General features: G+C 37.2%; 1 protein-coding gene across 1 annotated transcript in view; it reads right to left on the reverse strand.

The window, feature by feature from the left end:
• Positions 1-9,445: 9,445 nt before the first annotated feature.
• CCDC173 (coiled-coil domain containing 173) overlaps positions 9,446-23,235 on the reverse strand; it is a 37,807-nt gene continuing 24,017 nt past the window's right edge. Inside the window, exons 5-9 of the mRNA XM_006867024.1 lie at positions 22,647-22,803; positions 17,677-17,816; positions 14,774-14,966; positions 13,712-13,876; positions 9,446-9,895 (exon numbers count right to left, since the gene is read on the reverse strand). Coding sequence (XP_006867086.1) covers positions 9,551-9,895; positions 13,712-13,876; positions 14,774-14,966; positions 17,677-17,816; positions 22,647-22,803 — 1,000 coding nt within the window. The 3' untranslated portion in view covers positions 9,446-9,550. The remainder of the gene's footprint in view (positions 9,896-13,711; positions 13,877-14,773; positions 14,967-17,676; positions 17,817-22,646; positions 22,804-23,235) is intronic.

The following is a 23,235-nucleotide window of genomic DNA, read 5'->3' on the forward strand; positions in this document are numbered from 1 at the left end:
TGGGACATTTACATTCTGAGCAGAAAGGTCAGCCCAGAAAGTTGTAGTGACTTTTTAGGATTCTAAAGGGGTAAATCTAAATAGATTTTCTTGAAGGACACAGGATGGTCTTGAAACTTATGAAGAAATTTTAAGAAAACTAACTGAAAACAGCATTAATTAGAAAAAGACCAGTAAAGTTGCATTGAGAATTTATTTCCATCACAACAATGCATCTGCTGATTCTTCAAGGATAGGAAGGGCTGTCCTGTGAGAATTTCGTTGGGAAACCTTACCCCATCCATCCTACAGCCCTGATGTTGCCCCTTCAGATTTCTTTTTATTTTTATAACTCAATATTGAAAAGGAGCACAATTTAAGTCCCTTAATGGACTCCTGGTGTGGCATTCTTGGATAAGCATTGGACTGAACCACAAGGTTTGTGATTCAAACCCACTAAGCTGTTCCTTGGAAACCCTATGCAGGGTCTCTTGAGTCAGAAGCGACTGGATGCCACTTAACAAGGATGCCAAACCTAGCGTTTTGACTTGAAAATTGAAGAGCACAAAATTTTTAAGGGAAGGGTTAGAGAAATGAAACAGCACCATCAGAAGTATTTGTAGACCTAAATGGAAGATGTTGAGACACAATAGTTGCACATTTTGATATTTTTGTTTGATGACAATTTCTTTGAGTTTATAGCAATACTTTTTGACTTACATCCTCTTGTAAGTAGGCACACATTGGGTTTAAGTTAGTATCTAAAAGTAAGTTTCTGAAGTAGGCTTCATACTTCAGATGATCAATCGTTTTCATCACACTTTGAACTTATTTTAAAACTTCTATAGAATCTTGTTTGATTCCACCAAATGGTCCGTTTAATACATACCATACAACTAGTTGTTACAACTATAAAATGGGTTTTTGTTTTTTTTTTCCTCTTATTTTGGCCTTTTTTAAAAAATCAGTTTAGGATTCATACTTTCACAGTTGACTAAACTCTCCAAGAATTCTAGGTTGATGTTTTGTTTATTGTGAAAAGACCTGTTTTGTTACAAATACTTGGTTTTAAAAAATGAATAAAGATAAGCTTCGACTGATGCAGCATTGGCTGCCACTCCTGTCCACAGCTGGTGTGCCTCCACATGGGTTTGGGCAGACATGTAATCTGGCCTGTGAGTTGACACAGATGGAACTATTGGAAAGAAAAAACGAATGAGTTCAGAAATTCTGTTAGCAAGATTGAAGAAGGAAATTGTTACAGACTTTTTTTAATCTGTAATACAGGAGGGATAGGGGTTGTTGATTTGTGTTTCTGCTTTCAAAATATTTTTAGTAAATTACATGTTACCAAAAGCACACACTGTATTCCCTGGAACCCTTTTATGTGTTTATAGTATTTTGAAATACTGATAAATGACTTGGATATTTGTATGTAGGCATGTTGCAGGTTCTGTGGCTGCTCTCTGTGGAAGGGAAACATACATGAAGTCAACGCACTTCCTTTTCCTAACTCAAAGTCACTGTGATGTATATTTTTTTAATGAAATTTAGAAGTACAGCTGTCATCTTCTGTTTCAAATGCTGCTTCTCTTATCATTAGTAACTGTTGCACTGTTTTCTGCAAATTGCATTTTACAAAATTTAAACTTCAAAAACTGTATTAACTTTTATAGTTAAATGTTGTATTAAATAAACTATAATAAACAGCTTTTTGTATTTTAAAAATTATTGTTGTATTAGTTATTCAAGCTTTATTTTTATTAAAAGTCCAATAATGAAGATAAATAAAAATACGCTTTACTCATGGAAATAATGGCATTATTTGTAGTATGAGAAAACTGATAAAAGTAACAATACTGAGCTGCTTAAAGACTAGCCAGAAGTGAGTTTCCAGAAAGGTTTCGGAATAAATTCTGGTGTAAATATTCCTTGTGCTTCAGATTTCAATATGTCTTTTGTCTCTACAAACTTTTCAAGTTAAACTTGGAATTTGCATTACTCTCAGCTGGAATTCTATCATTTGCTTCTTTAATTCTATATTTCTCAGCATTGGAAACATTGTAATATAATCTGTGACTGCTAGTTTAAATATAGCATTTGCTGTAAAGCCATATAGATGTTCATTTTACTTTTGCAAAACCAGTTGATCTACTTTGGGTTGTTTTTTTTTTTTTTGGAGGGGGTGGTTTTGTATTCACTTTAATTAGAAATATTTACAGAAAATGTAAGTTAGTCACTAAAAGTAATATGCCTAGGTTAAAGACTTTGACCATCCAATGGTCTGTGTAAACAGGTGAATATTATTAACTTCAAACTAGAAGTGTTTTTAAACTATAGCCAAGAGACTATGTAAAATGTGAGTGCTTTATGTGGACTTTGCTAATTGTGTATTAAAATACTTTTAGCATCAGTTTGCTTTTTCTATTTTCATTGCTTTCATTTGTTTATTTCCTAAACATATTTCCTAATAATAACATACTACCATTTGTTGTTAAGTGCTAATTTATTATTTTTACATCATTTTCTTGAAAACCTTAATGCCCTAAGTATCTTGTTTCTGGTTTATATCTTTACCGCAAATTTTGCGTATGGGTTTCTTTGGTCATATTAACAGACTGTTATTTGCCATCGAGTCAGTTCCAACTCATAGAACCCCTCTTTGTAGGGTTTCCAGTGAACTTGTGGGTCAAACTGATCTTGTAGTCCAGTGCCACACCAGGACACCAAATTAACAGACTAGAGCTCTTCTGTTTCTGTGCTGAGAAATACAAGTGCTCTAATCTTGTATTGGGAGCCCTGGTGTGGCACTGTGAGATAATGCGCCAGACTGCAAAGCCGTTAGAACTCCAAAGTCGGTGGTTCAAGCTCACCAGGCGCTCCTTGGAAGCCCTGTACAGGGTTGCTATGGGTCGGAACTGCCTCGACGGCACTTAACAATCTTGTATTGAGAGTGTTTTGCCAGTGCTTTTCACTGAATTATGTGTTAAACATTTGGATTTTCTTTGAATGTTGTCAACTCTAATAGCTCAGCAAAATTGAAAGGTTAAGAGAATTGTGTATAAGAAAATTAGTATCAATGTTTTATGCTGTTCTCAGTTGTGGGTGTAAATAACAGTTTTGTAATGAACCATTTTGTAGAAAGCGATTTCTTGCTTTATAATGGGAAAATAGCTTTATCCAAAACTATAAGTGGTCCTTACATTGTGTATGATACCTATTAAAACTGATTTTAAAGGAAATGGTATATGGTAGGGGTTACCCCAAACTTTCTTGGTTTACTATGCCCTTGTGATTCAGTAATATTTATAAGGGATCTCTTGTGGTGCAGCACTGGACTGCTATGAAGTTGGTGGTTTACGGCCATCAGCTGCTTCTAAACCTTATATAAAGTTGCTCTGAGTTGAAACTGACTCCACAGCAGTTAACATCTCTTGCTAAGTGCTAATCAGTTCCGATTCAGTGATGTATAGGGTTTTCAAGGAGCAGCTGGTGGGTTTGAACTACCAGTTTTGCAGTTAGCACTCCAGTACGTATCCTACAGCATCATACCAGTACTCAGGATCTTTACACCAAAAGGAATTCCTAACAGCTCTGTTGATTAGTGATGTTTAAATTGCTTAAGTATTTAAGTCATAACAATTTAATAACCATTTGAGAAATGGAAAGTTATTTGCATTTCATTCTAAGTAATGATAATTATGAATGGGATATGTGTAACTGTTGACCATTGTACAGCTCAGATTCACACCACCACCTACTCTTCCTGTAATGATTTTATGCAGTACTTGAGTCTTACCCAGCAACTGTTGAAAATCTTAACAAGAGGTGAAAGGAATCTCCACTGCCATTGAGTTGATTCCAACTCATAGTGACCCTGTCTAGGGTTTCTGAGGCTGTAAATCTTTACAGGAGCAGAGACCCTACCTTCATTGGAGCACCTAGTAGGTTTGAACTGCCAACCTTCTGGGGCAGTTAAGTGCTTATTCTACAATGCCACTAGTGCTCACATTTTAAAGGAATGGAATATGCAGTGTCCTACATATGTCAAATATTACTGTGGCCACACAGATTGATCACCTTGGCACACAATTTAGAAATCAGTATATGCAATTTTCTTTATAATAGTCACAATTCATATGATTAATCAATTTTTTAAAAGGAAGTTTTAAAATTATTTTTAGTCCAGGTCCATAACCTGAGACGGGTACCAAACCATGGTTGCCACAGAGTTATCTGTGCCATTTCTTAAATTTACATGTACAGATGACTAACTCAGAATCTTGGGTATGGGTGAGAATCACTGCCCTGTGCAATCTAAGGATTGGCTGTGTGGAAGTTCAAGAAATGTATGGAGAATTTAGTGTGTTTGTGTACCTTACTGTTTTGAGGAGTTACTTTTTTTTTTTTTTAAGGTTTTTATTGTGGGTTGAGTGAAAATTTATAGGGCATATCATCAGTTTTACCGTCAACAAATCATATACCTTGTTTCATTACAATGATTATATAATCCCCTCCATGTACCATCAGTTAACAGTATTTCTCTTCTAACCACTTTAGCTTTTTAAAAAACAAACAAACCACTCAGGCATATATAATAATTTACATCTCCAAAGGGCACATTCTGCAAGTCTGTATCCTGGCCACCAGCTTTTAGTCTCTCTCTTCTTGGTACATGATTCTAGAGTCCTCAGCCCCTCTCCATGCCCCCATCTCTGCCTCCATCTCTGGTGCTGCTGCTTCTCTGGATAAGGTCCCACATTCTGCTTGTGCGTTCCTCTCTCGATGGTCCTAGGGTCCTCTGTTTCTGGACTATAAGATTAACCACTCCCCTTTTTTTTTGTTACAAAACTTCTACCTTTACAATTGTAACAGTCGCAATTAGAAATGATTACATTCACTATTGAATCTTATGAATTTTATCCTCATCTCTTTTCACCAGACCCATCTAGACAAGATGACAGCTATTCAATGGGAGGAGTTAGAATTTTTATCAGATTCTCAGAGGATCATAAAAAATCTTTGGGTTGAAACAAGGAATGTTTATGTCGCCAGAGCAGATTCTCACCTTCCTTGGATCTTGTGAATTCAGTGAACTCATTTACAGCCCTGCTCAATTTTCGAAGATTCACATATATTTCCAAAGTCTTTACAAGCACTATATTAAGAACTTCAACTATAAAAATGTATTGGCTTAAGAGGCCTGATAAGCCTAGTGCCCACAAAGCCATTCATGCTGGCTGTCTAGATAATCCTAGAATTCCAAGTTCTTCAATCAATTCTAGGGAAGCATAGAAAGGGACTCCTTTAGTACAGGGTTTATGTGTTCCTTTAAGATTCTTAAAAGTATCACATGCAACAAGGTCAGTTAGCCTTGTTGGGCTTTGTTTGTATATAAGCATAAGGATAGGAAATAAATTATGTACCAAATATCAATATATACTTCTCAGTACCCTTTTTCAAATATATTTTTTCTTTCTAGAAATTACAGCAAATAATGCCTTTATTTGCAGGCTGTTAAGAAATTTTCAGCATTTCCTTATAAAGCTTTTTTTTTTTTTTTAATGGCAGTGGTAAACTTATAGAGTTAATCAAAATTAATTTACATTAAGAATGGCAGTGTGTAAGTAAATATTGTACTAATACTGTATATAATAAAAAGTACCTAAGATGATAAATTGAATAGCATGATTACAAATTGTAGTTACTCTAAAACATGTTATACGTTTTACAATGTTCTCTTTTCTCATTTACAAATTTCATCTTATTTTTGCTTATTTCTGTAGTTTTTACAGGTTAAGTGTCATCAAGTTGGTTCCAGCTCATAGTGATCCTGTATAAGGTTTTCAAGGAGTGACTGGTAGGTTTGAACTGCTGACCTTGTGGTTTAGCCCTACCTTGTAGTCCAGTGCTTTAATCTACAGCACCACACCAGGACTTCAAATGACTGGGTCTAATTCCCCCCCTCCCCCCTTTTTTTCACAGTGTGGCGCTGTGGGCTAATGCGTCAGACTGCAAAGTCGTTTGAACTGCAAGGTTGGTGGTTCAAACTCACCAGATAGATGCTCCTTGGAAACCCTATAACATGGTCACTATGGGTCGGAATCGACTCAGTGACACTTAACAACATTAAAACAAAAGCAATACAAGAGTATCTGTTGTTAAGTGCTATGGAGTCGCTTCTGACTCATAACAACCCTATATAGGGTTTAATATCTGCAATGCCAAAAACCAAACCAAAGTAATAAGCTAATGGTTCAGAAGGAAATGAAATGAGTTATTTTATTCTGTGAGAAGATTCCAATGGAGGAGTTAAAAGGAATTCTCTTACATGTGTATTTAAATACAAAAGTCCTACATCAATAGTCAAAGTACCTTTAGTGGTTACTTTGGAAAGGGAAAAGGGCCACTTCACACCAGGCGAAGATTTAAAAGGGAGGCTTTTAAAGCAATCACTGCCTATAGGATAGCTTAATAGTTTTATACTTTAGATACATAATTTTTAAATTACACCCATAAATAAAAATTTGGCAATCTCTTTACAAAGTGCAATATATTACTGCAGCAAGTCCATCTCAAAGCAGCAGAGTGGCTTGGCCTTTAAAAAGCTCCTGGTTTTTAATGATGTTCTGTTATCTCAACCTTATAATCCAGTATGTTAAAACACTTGTTGTATTTCCTTACATAAAATAGTAATGCGTTTCTTTAAGTTTATCAATATTACAGTGCTCAGCAGTAAATGCCTACATTTAAAAAAAAAGAACGTTTCAAATCATTAACTTGACAATTTGAGAAACTAAGAAAAGAGCAAGCAAAACTCAAAGTTACCAGAAGGAAAGAAAGGTAAGAGGAAGGAAAAATGAAAACACAAACCTTTACAAGACTGACAAAAAGAAATAACAGAAATACCAAATGCAAGTGGGGACTTGACAACTACTAGAGCAATAAAAAGAATGATAATGCTGTTAGGTAACCAGTGAAATGGACACAATTGTAGAAACACATTGTAAAATACCTAAATTGAATCAAGATCTAGAAAATATTAACAGATGCATAACAGTGAAGAAACTGATTTTTCAGTCAAGAACATTTCAGGGGGAAAGGGAATTGGACACAATGGATATCTGCATGGAAACAATGAAGCTGAACTCACATCATGAATTAACTCCAAATGGATCAAAGACCTCAATTCAAAAGCTAGAATTATAACTTACAAGAAAATGGGAAACATTACCTTGGATTTTGCAAAAGGAGAAATTAACTATGACACTAAAACCATGAGCAACAAAATAAAATTTTCAAAAATTGGATTTCATCAAAATTGAAAGTATTTGTATCAAATGACAATAGTAAGGCAACCCATAGAACGGGGGGAAAAAATCTGCAAACTACAATAAACCTGATGAGAGCCAGAACTCTTGTGAGACTGCCTTGTTTGTTTGGGTCTTGCAAGTTTCCCTTCTTTGACAGGTTGCAGTCTTACCACTTTTCTGTTGCTCATTTTAGTGTAAAATATGTTTTCTTTCTGTGATGGGTTTCTAGCTTACATAGGTTTCAGCTTTCACAGGTGTGTGTGTGTGTGTGTGTGTGTGTGTATATATATATATAGCTTATGTGCCATGGAGTTGGTTCTGTCTCATAGCGACCCTGTATAGGGTTTCTGAGGCTGTAACTCTTCCCAGGAGCAGAAAACCTCAATCTTTCAATCCCACAGAATGGCTGGTAGGCTGGTAGTTTCGAATTGCTAAACATGAGATTAGCAGCACAATTTGTAACCACTACACTACTATATATATAGAGAGAGCGAGCTCTGGTAGCGTAGTGGTTACGAATGGGGCTGCAAACCTTAAGGTCAACAGTTCGAAACTACCAGCCTTTCCACAGGAGAAAGATGAGGCTTTCTGCTCCCATAAAGTTTCACAGCCTCGGAAACCCTGTACAGCGTCACTATCAGTCGGAACTGACTCCACGACACATAACAAATATATATATTCACACACAGACACACATATATATTTGGAGTTTCAGTAGCATAGTGAGTTTCGCGTTGGGCTGCTAACTGCAAGGTCAGCAGTTCAAACTCACCAGCAGCTCTGCAGGAGAAAGATAAGGCTTTCTGCTCCTGTACAGACTACAGCCTCAGAAACTCTATACACGGTCCTTATGAGTCAGAATCAACGCCACCCAGCCACCATCATATTTATAAGATTCTTCTGTTGAATTGTAGAGAACTTTGAAGCCTGTGTGTGTGTATATATATGCTGTTATGTGCCTTCGAGTCAGTTTCAATCCATAGCAACCCTGTATAGGATTTCCGAGAAGCAGCTGGTAAGCCTGAACTGCCGACCATACGATTCAAACTGACCTTGCAGTCCAGCGCATTAACCCTTAACACCACAACACATTTACAGCCTTGGAAACACTATACATGGTTGCTATGAGTCAAAGCCAACAATACAGCACCTAACAATAATTATATCGGGAGGCTTCATAAAGTTCCTTACAATTCAATGACAAAAAGAACCTAATTTAAAAATGGACAAAAGATTTGAATCATCATTCCTCCAAATACGATATATATGCAGCTAATTGGCACAAGATCTTAGACATGACTTTCCAGGGAAATGCAAAACAAAATCACAATAATGATCACATTCACTCAAATAGATACAGAAAGAAGTGTTGGCAAGGATGCAGAGAAATGGTTCAACCACTGTGGAAGACAGTGTGGTGGTTCCTCAAATAGTTAAACAGCATTAGCATACACGGAGTTTCAAAAAGTTTGTGGAAAAATGCACTTATCTTTTATTGCATTTTTCCACAAATATGTTTTGAAGTTACCTTATATGACTCAGTAATTCTACTAGTAAATATAAACCCCAAAGTGAAAATAGGTTCAAAGAAAAACTTGTACAAAAATGTTTATAACAGCTCATTCACAAATGCCAAAATGTGGAAACAATCCAAATGTTCCTCAACAAATGAATGGAACAAGCAAAATGTGGCTTATTCATACAAGGAAATAAACAGCCACAAGCACCACCATCAAAAAGAAGTGCTAATCCATGCTACAGTACCGGTAACCCTGGAAAACATGCCAAGTGAAAAAAGCCAGACACAAATGCCACATGTTATATGATTGCATTTATCTGAAATACACAAAATAGGGAAATTAATAGAGATCCAAGGCAGGTTAGTGGTTGCCGAGGGCTGGAAGCAACAGGAAATGGGGAGTGATATCTTCATGGGTATGGGATCTGTTGAGATGAAAAAAATCTCTGCAGCTAGATAATGCTGATGGCTGTACAATATGAATGTATTTAATGCCACTGAATCATATATGTTTAAATAGTTAAGATGGTAATTTAGGTAATGTGCATTTTATCACAATAAAAAGAATGAGTAAATTAACGGGTTTTATATATCCAATGGAAATATTGTGAAGAATGAAATAAATCAGAATTGTACTTAGATGAAGAGCCACTTTATTGACAAATTATAGGTATATAATTTACCTTTGTAGTTCATCATTGCTACAATTTAGTCTTCTTAATCTTAAAAAGCATTTTTTCTACCATGTAAAACCTAGCCTTCCCTTAGACTTTTGAAAGTTAGTGTATTTTGATCCCTGAGAGTTATAAAAAGGGAGCTGGACCCCCATGACATCATTTGCCTTATAGCTGGGTCTTATTCCACCTCTGTCCATAAACATTGGTCCATGGCCACCTCCAGGCCCTTCCTGTACAGCTTTTACAAGAGGATAAATATATTTATTAGTCAACCGGGATTCCACCTCAATTACTTCTCTTGCATAATCCTGGAATTCTTTCTCCTTTTCAGCCGCAATAGCTGCTGTAAGTCTGCAATGATCCATTTCTGCTTCTTTCGATTGCTTTACATTAAACTTATTTTTGGCCTGTTTGGGAGAGAAATAAAATACAAATTTATATTGGCTTACAAGATCAAATATCTGTAGCGTTTAAAGTTGAGGCATAATTCTCTAAACTCAGTATTTTACAAATTCTAATCCAGCAGTTATATACTATAATTTACTTCAGAAATTCATGTATCTCAAAATATCATGGTTAAAGAAGTGGTTCAATGTAAATTAATAACAGCCTTAAGTGATGCATCTTTAAAAAAATACAACAAAATAGCTAAAAACATTTTAGCTTGTTCTTTAATTAGTTAAAGGAAATGTAGATAAAGTCAGGTCGGTAAGGTTTGAATTCTGTTTCTACCATTTTAAAGAGGTGAAGCAAAATTTTGTGGATATAGAAGATAGGGGATTCATCCCACAATCCCTGCATCAGACCATGTGACCCAACAGTACAACATTAAGTCAGCAGTTAAAGTATCTGGACTAAATTAAATCAATTACATTATCTTTCTCCTAAGATTTTAAAATTGGAACTTGTAAAATAAATTTAACAAAGGCTATGAAAGATCTGTACACCTCAAACTACAAAACACTATAGAACTCAAAGAAGACCCAATAGAGAAATTCAACATTCATGGATGTGACTACTCAATATTGTTAAAATACTTCCTCAAAATCATTCTCACAATAAAAACCTTAAGAAAATAAATCATTCACTATAAAATATTTTCCCCAAACCTCTGCAAATATATATATATATACAGTTAATATTCTGGTAGCCTGTTGTTAGGTGCCATCGAGTCAGTACCAACTCATAGTGACCTTATGCACAACAGAACAAAACACTGCCCGATCCTGGGCCAACCTCACTACTGTTGCCACGCTTGAGCCCATTGATGCTGCCACTTGGCCAATCCATCTCACTGGAGGGTCTTCCTCTTTTTCTCTGACCCTCCACCTTACCAAACATGATACCCTTCTCCAGCAACTGGTCCCTCCTGACAGTATGTCCTAAGTATGAGAAACGGAGTTTGGCCATCTTGGCCTCCAAGGAGCACTCGCTGGACTTCTAACACAGATCTGTTGGTTCTATAGGCAGCCCATGGCACATTCAATATTCTCCAACACCATAACTCAAAAGCATCAATTCTTCTACTGTCTTCCTTATTCACTGTCCAGCTTTCGTATACGTATGAGATTATTGAAAATACCATGGCTTGGGTCAGGCGTACTTTAGTCCTCAAGCTGACATCTTTGCTCTTCAACACTTTAAAAAGGTCTTGTGCAGCAGATTTGCCTAATGCAATACACTGTTTGATTTCTTGACTGCTACCTCTGTGAGTGTTGATAGTTGATCCAAGAAGATAGTGGGTTATATATTGGGCTTTTAAATACTAGGTCAGCAGTTCGAATCCACCAGCTACTCTGTGGGAGAGAGATGTGGCTTTCTGCTGTGGTAAAGATTCACAGTCTCAGAAATTCTATGTTGTTGTTAAGTGTTGTCGAGTTGGTTCTGATTCATAGGATTTCCAAGAAATGACTGGTGAGCATGAACCACAGACCTTGTGATTCAAACTGACTTTGCAGTCTAGTACATTAACACACAGTGTCACACCAGGATTTCAGATTATGATTATGAGTCAGAACCGACTCCATGACATACAGTAGCGGCAGCAGCATACAGTTAACATAGTAGCAATAAAACTTATCAGGTCGCTTATAAAAATTGGTACACTTATTCTAAAATGTTTGGAAATTCAAAGCACCTAAAATAGCCAAAATAAAGTTTATAAAGATCAAAGTGAGAGGACTTGCGCCGTGTAATTTCAAACACTTACTATGAGGCCACAGTAATCAGAATAGTACAGTGGAGTACAAGTACAAGGATTGACAGACCAATGGAACAGAATCTAGTGCTCAGAAATAGACTCACGTTTACATTTCAACTGATTTTCAGTAAAAGTTTCAGCATAATTCAGTGGAGAAAAGATAGACTTTTCAGGAAATGATACTAGATACTAGAACAACTGAATTTACATTGAAAAGAAGAATTTTGACCCTTACATATCACATGTGGAACTCGGGTAGCAGAGTGGGTTACAAGTTGGACTGCTAACTGCACTGTTCAAATCTACATGGTGGTCCTCGGAAGAAAGATGAGACTTTCTGTTCCCATAAAGATTTGCAGCCTCAGAAACCCTGTACAGACATGCTGTGAGTCGGAACCGATTCCATGGTACTTAACAACAGCAGACATAAGAAACCCATAAAACTTTTAGAACAAAATCTTTATGACCTATTTTCTGAGAAGTGATACAGTAAGCAAACATTATAAAATAAAAAACCGATAAGCTGGGCTTTATCAAAATTAAAAACTTTTGCTCATTGGAAGATACCATTAAGAAAATGAAAAGGAAAACTACAAATAGGGAGAAAATATTTGTATACAAACATTTGTGAAAGTACATCTATCTAGAATATACAAAGATCTCGTAAAACTCAACAATAAGAAAACAACCCACTTGAAAAATGGCAACAGGCTTAAAAAGGTGCTTCACCAAAGAAGATATATGAATGGCTAATTGGCTAATAAGCACATTAAAAGATGCTCAGAGACGGGTCTCTTGTGATACAATAGTGAATAATTGTTATCAGGACTGATTGTGAGGGTTGGAAATGTAAAGGTAGATGTTTTATAGTAAGGAGGGGAGTGATTAACTTGTCAGTCTAGGAGCGGAGGTCCCTAGGACCATCAAGGGAGAAGAGCAGAGAGCGGGACCCTACCCAGAGAAGCAGTGATGCCTGAAATGGAGCCAGAGATGATGACGTGGAGAAATGGAGCAGCTAGAGACTTTAGATCCAGAGAGGGAGAGCGACTGTGTGCTGAAGACCTGGGGGGTACGGGGGAAGGATAGCATGGAGGGGATTGTAACCATGGCAATGAGACAATATGAATGAATGTAAAACCAATGTTCTCCCATGTAAATTATCACATAATTCACAATAAAACATTTAAGAAAAAAAAAATGCTCAGGATTTTGTAGTGGTTATGATTCGGGTTGCGAGCCGCAAGGTAAGCAGTTCAAAACTACCAGCTTTTCCGCGGGAGGAAGAGGAGGCTTTCTGCTCCCGTAAAGATTTACAGCCTCGGAAACCCTGTACAGGGTCGCTATGAGTCGGAGCTGACTCCACGGCACATAACAACAACAACAACAACAATTGGCTAATAAGCACATTAAAAGATGCTCAGGATTTCTGGTCACTGAGGAAATGCAAAATGACATCAGCTCCACTCCACGGGCTACTAGCATAGTTAAGGGATGACAGTACCAAGTGGTGCTAAATTAGTGGAGCAACCTGTAGTTGCAGAGGTTGCAGGGAGGAATGGAAAACTATATAGCTACTTTGAAAAACAGATTTCAGTCAAAATGCATGGATGCCAGATAGTCCAGAAACCTAGTAATATATCTGGTACTCTCACTCACCTCAAAACTAAAACCTATGATACTGCAATCAACATAGTGTCTGGGATGTGGTCATTAATGGGAACAAAGCAGAGTGACGTTCATAAGTTTCATGGACAGCCACAACCATTTGTATTTTCTTTAATACTTACTAAAACACAACAGATACAAATATTTAAGGAAAAATATTTGTGCAAAAATATAAACCTAGCATGAACAGTTTAATAAACGTAACAATAGAAACATTGCACATTTTCGAAATTTATTGTGTCATAACCATACGATCATTTGTGTTTACTCAAAAAAGGAAACTTCCTGGAAGATAAAAACTAGCATGAATTCTATATAATTATTGCTAAAGTAAGTGAGCACATTTAGAAATAATTACCATTTGTTGAATATGGGCATCTTGAACTTTTCTGCGTTCTTCATCTGCTTTGCGTTTTTTCTCCTTTTCATGCTCCCAAAATATCTGATCTGCTTTCAGTATCTCCATCAATTGTTCTTTAGAGTTGATTTTTCTTTGTCTTTCTTCTTCCTCTTTATTTTTCATCTAGATGTTAAAAGGCAAAGGAAAGAAATTAAAACCGTTTTAGCATCCAGTGCTTTTTCTAAAAAGGGCTCTGAGTTAGAGAGCGCCAAGTGGAGGCCATGCAGGAGTGATGCAGGAGGAGAAAACTGTATGCACCTCTTTTGAATCCCACAGGAGCACTGGTACCATAGTGGTTATACAGTTCGAAACTACCAGCTGTTCCGTGGGAGAAAGATGAGGCTTTCTGCTCCCGAACAGATTTACAGCCTCAGAAACCCTGTACAGGGTAGCTGTGAGTACGAACCGACTCCACAGCACACTACCACCACCACCACCACCACCACCACCTTTGAATCCCACAGGGCCAATTCGCTATGATTTTACTCTGTTTTCTGAATAGCAGGAAACACTCAATGAAAACATATGTAGAGTGACTTAGACAAACTGCTAGGTTTAAAATAGAAGACAGGAAGGCGAAAACAAGATCTTTTCAAGGTGAAGAGACATTGGTAGGTAAAAGATTAATGGGTACAAATGTTTGTAAAATTAGTCCATTTAAATGTTATGGCACTCAAGTCTTGTAGCAGATAACTTTTGAATAAGAAAAAACCCACAAAACGATCATTTCTGACTTGATTTCTTTTTTTTTAAAATTAAAATGAAAAATCTGCATAGTGTAAATAATAATCTTTGCATTTCAGACAACTCTGAAATAGAAAAGGTACTTTTGCATCAATAAATATACCTGTTAAAGAGGAAACATGATCTGATTTTAAGATAATTGGAAGATAATTTACATACTGTTTTTTAAATCTCTGTCAGTTTCTAGTCAGAGGGGTAGAAGAAGTGAAATTACAGTGGGAAGGACTTAAATTTGTCTTTTCATTTTTATTTGTCATAATTGAATTAATTGTTTACCACAATGGCTCTATATTCCGCAATCGCTTTTCTCTCTGCCTTGTTTTTTTCACACCTTTCGATGTCTCTTTTTTCCCTTTCAGCTTCAGCTTCCGCAATAACTCTGGCAATAATCAAGTCTTCATTGTCAAGTTTTTCTTTCATTAGTTCACCCAGGAAGTTATGAATCCTTTCTCTCCGTTCTTCCATTAGCCTATAACAAAACACCGATAACTTGTTAAATTTTCATAAATAGACTGGTTAGGGAGCCAGTATAATGTAGTTGTTAAAGTGCTGTCAAGTTAGTTCCAACTCAAAATGAGCAAGTACAGGGTTCTCAAGGAGTAGCAGCTGGGTTTGAACCATCAACCTTGTAGTTAATAGTCCAATTTTTATCCTTTAGTGTCACACCAGGATTCCATAATTTAGTTGGCAAGTCTGAAATATCTTACAACCTTCTAAAAAAAATACAAGGGCCCCTACTGTTTCTTATATGAATTGTTGTTGTTATGTGCCGTGGAGTCGGTTCTGACTCATAGCGACCCTGTATAGGGTTTCCGAGGCTGTAAATCTTTACGGGAACAGAAAACCTCATCTTTCTCCCACATAGCACCTGGTAGTTTTGAACTGCTGACCTTAAGGTTCGCAGCCCGATTCGTAACCACTATGCTACCAAAGCTCCTTTCTTATGAGAGAGGCTTCAAAAATTTCATGGATGGTGTAAAGCTGATGTTCTCCCATATAAACGATCATGCAGTTCACAATTTTAAAAAAAAGTTGATGGAAAAATGGAATTAAAAGATAATGAAAAAATAATAATAATAATGGAAAATTTCCATGGACTTTTTGAAGTCCTCTCATATTTTAAGTGAAAATTATTATTTTTTCATCATAAAGTAATATATGTTCTAAAAATCCTCAGTGGGTAATATGCTCACATATATGGATGATAATGTGTTAAAATTGTCCACATTGAAAAATACTTTAATATTAGACTATCCTGTTTTTCTAATATCAGAGTTTTAGGTCCTAAAAGTAAATCTTTGAACAAAACTTTATTTAAACTACTATAGTTTTACTGTAGTAATTTTTTACTATATTTAGTATATACTATATATAGTATGGAGTCCTGGTATGGCGCTGTAGGTTAATGAGCCAGACTGCAAAGCCGTTTGAACTGCAAGGTCAACAGTTCAAGCTCACCAGCTGCTCCTCAGAAACCCTATACAAGGTTGCTATGGGTCGGAATCGACTCAACAGCACTAAACAACAACAACATATATAGTATATTTATTTACTATAAATAGGATAAAAAAATTTCTTTAACTAAAACCATTAAAATATCAACACAAGTTATCAAAATCTTATTGAAAGCCCCATGGGCTGCCAAAAGAACCAACAGATCTGTGTTGGAAGAAGTGCAGCCAGAGTGCTCCTTAGAGGCCAAAATGGCCAAACTTCGTCTCTCATACTTCGTACTTATTGTCAGGAGTGCCCAGTTGCTGGTGAAGGATATCATGTTTGGTAAGATGGAGGGTCAGAGAAAAAGAGGAAGATTCCCAACGAGATGGATTGGCCAAGTGGCAGCATCAATGGGCTCAAGCGTGGCAACAATTGAGGATGGCCCAGGATTGGGCAGTGTTTTGTTCTGCTGTGCATAGGGTCGCTATGGGTCAGTACCGACTTGATAGCACCCAACAACAACATCCTCCATAAGCACTGGATTGCGAACCAGAAGGGTCACGGTTTGAGCCCAGCAGCCACTCCACAGGAGAAACATGAGGCTTTCTACTCCCACAAAGATTTAAAGCTTCTGAGGAGCAGCTGGTAAACGTGAACTGCCAATTTTGCAGTTCAAACCAACTTTGCTATCCAGCGCATAAACCCATAGTGCCACAGCAAGACTCCAGAACATTACATAGTATATACCAATTTTGAAAAATCACTATGAGTAGGAACCAACTGGATGGCACTTAACAACAACAAACAATAATTCCGACTATACCCTGTCTACAATTTATTCACAGCACTTTACTCATCTGTTTATCATGTCTATCTTTCTTTGTTGTTGTGAAGCGCTGTCGAGTCCAACCCATAGCAACCGTATATGGGGTTTCCAAGGACCAGCTGCTGTACTTGAACCACCAACCTTGCAGTTCAAATGGCTTTGTCGTCTGGCACATTAACCCACAGCCCCACACCAGAACTCCTTAAACACTTTGAAATTCAGGAGGTCCTAACTGGTTAGGTCCTCTTTCTCTAGTCCACATCATTAACAATAAATAGATGAATGTTTGTTAAAGGTATGGTAGCATTTTCACTTAGGAAATTGGGCATGTATTACCCTTTGCCTTATATAGTTATTTGTATGAATGTCTCTTCATTTTAAATGACAATTTCCTTAGGGGCACACGCTGTATCCTTTCTCACACATTGCTTTACACAGATTATTCACTCTGTAAATTGGTGAATTTGTCAATAAATCTAAGAATATTTTTTGCCCTGTTTCCTAGGGACCAGCCACTTTTGGTCTTACCTACTCTCTTCAGGTGAGCCCACTTGTATTCACAACTCTAGCTACTGCTTACATACCAATGTTTCCCAAATCCGTCTCCAACTCACACTTCTCTACTAAAGCAAATCAGTATTTCCAACCTTCCAGACAGATGTCCTGAACAGTCCAAAGATACCTCAACTCACATTCCCCAAACTGAAGTCAGGTCATTAAATGCTGGCAAACATGTATAATGAGACCTCTGTTTCTAAAGACCACTTTCATAGCACAAGTTCTGATTTGGAATGAAATAATTTCATATTATTATTGTTGTTGTTAAATGCCATAGAGCTGGTTCCAACTTAGAGTGACCTTGAATAGGCTTTCCAAGGAGCAGTTGGTGAGTTTGAACCGCTGAGGTATAGCCCACCTGTGTGTTTCAGCTTCTTTTTTGTTCTTCATTTCTGCAAGACATTTTTTTGCTTTGATAAAATTTCTAATCTTTTCATCTTCCTCCACTTGCTGCTGCTGTTCTACAGCTTTGATGATATTTTTATCATTCATATGTTCCTTAGAGGGAAAAAAAAAACCTGTGTATTATCCCATCACAAAGAAAAATATCTTTCAACATATAGCAATATCTAACACGAATGGTCTTCTGGCCAGTTATTTCTCTCCTGGAAATGTATCACAGAAGATCAGATGTGCAAAAAAAAGTTTATATACCATGTACTTGATATCAAAGTTACTTATAATAGTCCAAAATTGGAAAGAACCACTAAATATTCAGTACTAGAGAGATGTCTTTGTTGTTGCTAAGTACTCTTGAGTCAGTTTCAACTCATAGAAACTCTGTATAGGGTTTCAAAGGAGCAGCTGGTGAGCTTCAACTAACTTTATGGTTCAAACCGACCTTGTGGTCTACTGGTGTATCCCACAGCACCACCAAAAGAGAGATAGTTAAACCAATTATCAGCAATATGGGGTGATACAAATAATATAATTCATAAATGGGAAGAAAGAGCAGAATAGATAAAACATTAAATGTTGTTAAGTGCTGTTGAGTCAGTTCCGACCCATAGCAACCCTATAGGATTTCCGAGGAGCAGCTGGTAAACTTGAAATGCCAACTTTGCAGTTCAAACCAACTTTGCAATCCCATGCATTACCCACAGCGCTCCAGCAAGACTCCAAAACATTACATAGTCTATCCCAATTTTGAAAATACAGATAAAGGACTTCTGGTATGGTGCTGTAGGTTAAGCACTGGACTGCAAACCACAAGGTTCAAACCCACCAGCTGCTTCTCAGAAACCCTATACAAGGTCCCTATGAGTCGGCATCATCAACTCGATGGCACTTAATAACAACAATAACAGGATGTAAATTTTACTGAAAGAAATATGTTAAAAACATCAAAATATTAACAATACTATTTCTTTTCAAATATCTACTTTCTTTAAAAATGTGCAATAAAAATAACTGTGTAATCAGACATTCTAATTGGTTCATAATGGTATCTCGCTGTTTTGGCTTGCAATTCCCTAGTGGCATATGATGCTGAGCATTTTTTTTATGATTAATTGTCAGTGGAAAGATGTGACACACTGTATGATTCCAACTCTATGACATTCTGCAGTGAGTTCCAGGAGGTCAGGGAAGGGGGGAGGGACGCATAAGTGAAGCGCAGGGTATTTTAAAGGCAGTGAAACTATTCTGCAATGATGCACACAAGACACTAAGCATTTTTGTCAAAACCCATAGGAGCTCTGGTAGCACAGTGGTTATGGGTCGGACTACTAACCTCAAGGTCAACAGTTCAAAACTACCAGCCATTCCACAGGAGAAAGATGAATCTTTTTGCTCCCATAAAGATTTACAGCTTCAGAAACCCTGTACATGGTCACTAGGAGTCAGAACCAACTCCACTGCACATAACCACCACCACCACCATAGGACTATCAAGAGGGCTTCAAAAAGTTCATGGAAAAGTCAAATGAAAAGATAATAAAACTTTTCCATGAACATTTTGAAGCCCTGTCAAATAACACCAAAAATAAATTTTAATTGTAACAAATATGCCACAGGGATGCAAGATGTTAAAAGAAAACCAACGTGTAGGAGGGACAGATGGTAACTTTTGTATTTTCTGCATAATTTTTCTGTAAACCTAACTGCTCTAAAATAAAAAGTCCTTTTACTAAAAATTAAGGGGGGTGAAAACCAACTCTAAGACACATCACTGTGAAATTTGAAAGCACTAGGGTCTAAAGAGAAGATTCTAAAACTTTCCTGAGGGGGAGGGGAAGATCACATTCAAAGAATGAAGACTGTGGATGACATCATGCTTCTCAATAGTAATACTGGAAACAAGAGGAACATAAAATCACAAATACCAAATGCTGATTTCTGAAACTAGAATTCTATTCCTCGTCAAACTGTAAATCAAGTAGGACTCTAGAAGTTAACCTTTTCAGATAAGAACTCAAAATCATTCTGTCTCACACACCTCCCAGGAAGTCTTTGAAAGATGCATTTCATCTATCCTGTGAGTCGGAACTGACGCTCTACTTCTCAGCTGAGTTTGATAATTCATTGCAATGATCACACACAACTCACAGACAATACTCACAATTATGGGATTTATTAGGGAAGTTGTTGCCATTGTTGTTGAATGCCGTTGCGTCAGTTCTGACTTACAGCAAGTGTGTATGGAGTTCCAAAGAAGTGGCTGGTGGGTTTGAATCGCTGACCTTGCAGTTAACAGTCCAGTCCTTATCCTACAGCACCACACTAGTACCCCATTAGAGAAGTTGTTGTTGTTCAGTGCTGTCAAGTGGGTTCTAATTCATAAGGATCCTGTGTAGAGTTTCCCAGGAGTGGCTTGTGAGTTTGAACCACCGACTTTGTGGTTCAAACCAACCTTGCAGTCTAGCACTGTGTCCCACAACACCACACCAGGACTCCATTAGAATTAGAAGTGTTCCTTTGGTCAGGACAACCTCTGCTCTGCTATGCCCATGACCTGGCCTACACCCTTCTCAGGCAAAGTTACAAAGTTCTTTTAGAATTACTAATAAGCACTCAAAGGCACTCCACTCTATGAAAAGCCCACATTGAAGGCATTCAACTCTAACTCCTTAAGACAGCAAACCTAACTCCCCAGTTAAATGCCTGCAGGCACCTCACTCTTTCAGTAAGCCTCCTGCCCGGAGACACCCAGCTTTAGTGCTCTTTCTCACACTCTGGCTCATGATTCTTCTGCTGCTCTCCCTCCTGTATCACAGCTCTCTGTCCCTGGATCCAAAAGGTTCAATGTGCACAGATTTCAGGGCCCAAAGGATGTACTCCACTCTTGGCTCTTCTCTCTTGATGGCAGTGTGATTCCTCATTTCTGTTTCTGAGATGGCTCATTTTAAACTGAGCAGGATTGTAAAACTGACCAATCCCCACATTAGAGTTCCAAGTTTTTACAACCACAAATAGCCCTGTTTACAATCATTCATAAATGAATCATATAATCCTATCAGCCTCTTCCTCCACCTTCTCTTACACAGACTCATCAAGAAAAATCATTCAGTGGGAGTTACAAAGACTACGGCTAGAAGAGACATACTAAATAATTCACTACACTACAGGCTGTAATCTCTATGAGAACAGATCACTGAACATTTTCTCCATTCTGAGTATGGAGCTCTGAGTGGATTTGAACCATCAACCTTTGGATTACCAGTCAAGCACTTAATTGTTGCACCACCAGGACTGCTTATAGCAAATAGACTGCTGCTGTGTGCTGTCAAGTTGATTCCAACTCACAGCAACCCAGTATAGGGTTTCTGAGGCTGTACATCTTGACGGGAGTAAAAAGCCTCCTCATTCTCCATTGGAGTGGCTTGTGGATTCAAACTACTGACCTAATGGATAGCAGCACATTGCATAGCTCAGTATACTACCAGGGATCCTTTATAGCAAATGTTGTTGGTGTTGTGTGTCATTGAGTTGGTTCTGACTCATAGCAACCCGATCTTCAAATAATTCAATACCCAAAAAAGGATGTATTACTATAGAAACTCAACTTAATACCAACTTGTTTTTTACTCTACTTAGCTTCTACATTTTAAAAATTAAAGTTAGATATTTTAATTAAACATATATGTGCATCAAAACATTTCACCAAAAGGGTAAAAAGAGAGTCCACAAAATAGGGGGGGAAATTTGGCAATGACATATCAAATGAGGGACTACTATCTAAAATTCATAGAACACTTCAATATCTCAGTAAGAAGACAATCTAATTTAAAAATGGGCAGAGGACATGAACAGACACCTCACCAAAGAAGACATTCAGGCAGCCAACAAAGAAATGCTCACAATCACTAGCTATTAAAGAGACACAAATCAAAACAAGAATGAGATACCATCTTACCCAAGCATTAATAGCAAAGTTTTAAAACAACAGAAAACAACAAATGCTGGAAAGGATGTAGAGAGGATGAGACCACCCTATACAGCTGGTGGGATTTGTAAAATGGTGAAGCTGATGTGGAAAAAAGTATCTACTTTCTTAGAAGGTTAGAAACAGAAATACTGTATGATCCAGAAAGCAGTCTAATTGGTATACATCCTCAAGAAAGAAGAGCCAGGACATGAATAGATATGTGCATACCCATGTTCATCGTAGCATTATGCACAGTAGCAAAAAGATGGAGACAGCCTAGATGCCCAACAGCAGAGGAAGGGCTGAACAAAGTTTGCTACAGACACACAGTGGGATATTACTAGCATTGAAGAATAACAAATTTACAAAACATTGCATAATATGGATGAACCTGGAGGACATTATGCAGAGTGAAATTAGTTGTACAGATATTATAAGAGACCAGTACTATAAAAAGTCAAGAAAACGTTTTCCTTCTATAATAAACATTGTATGATGGTAACCAGAGTTAGGAAGAAAGATGAATTATTCACTGGGTGCAGCATAGACACATGCTAACTTGGGTGATGGAGAAGGCAATTAAAAAGAAAAGGAAGGATAAAAGAAGGAATGGAAAAAATTGTCTTAAAAAGGAAGTTGCTTTCTTCTCTCTTTTTTTTTCAATGTGTTTTTTGAAAGGAAACAACATATACTTATTTTCTCATGAGGACAAACCATTGGGAACGTTCCTGCAAAAAAAAAAGGGGGGGGGCAGTAAAAAAGGAGGGAAAAAGAAAAGAGAAAAAAGATTTGGAAATGGGTAGTGGTGATGGTTCTGTAACACAGGGAATGTGCTTGGTGTGACTGGACTGTTCATGTAAAAATGGTTGAAATAGCAAATGTTTTGTTGTAAAAATAAATAGATAAAAGTTGGGCATTTCACTTTGCACATCATCTGAAGATCTGCTCTATATTCAACTTACAAAAAACAGTCTCCTGCTTTCATGGATCTCTTCTTTTTTCTTTTCTAGTTTTTTTCTCATTTCTAGTTCATATAATGAATTCTGCCGCTTAATTTCCTCAGCATCCATTTCTCTCTCTTTCTTTTTTCTTTCTGTTTCTTCTTCATGTTCCTTTATTCTAAAGCAAAAAGACATAATTATTATTTAGCAAAGCATAAAAATAATATATATTTTGAAATATATATTAGGCATTAGGCTCTACCTCGGCAGGGAAGAGCATCAGAGAATGTGTGGACATACTGTAAGCCATCATAAGGGGATATCTGGGTAGCACTTGATAATATAATATAAAGAGAGAGTCTTGCCTGTTGGTATCCTGTAATTTCCTTTTTTTTTTTGACTGAAGAATTAAAGAATGGTCATTGAGAACCTAAGACCTACAAAAAGCATCATGATCTGGCCTTTCCCTATCCCTCCAACTTCATCTTTGACACTGCCACTTAATACTCTAGCCTATAGGCACCTTGACTACTGGTAATTTCCCCAAATCCACCATGCTTGAGCTCACCTCTAGGTCTTTACCCATGATGTGTCCTCTGCCTATATAACT

The sequence above is a fragment of the Chrysochloris asiatica genome, unplaced genomic scaffold (genome assembly GCF_000296735.1).
Source record: "Chrysochloris asiatica unplaced genomic scaffold, ChrAsi1.0 scaffold00099, whole genome shotgun sequence".
NCBI classification, from domain to species: domain Eukaryota; kingdom Metazoa; phylum Chordata; class Mammalia; order Afrosoricida; family Chrysochloridae; genus Chrysochloris; species Chrysochloris asiatica.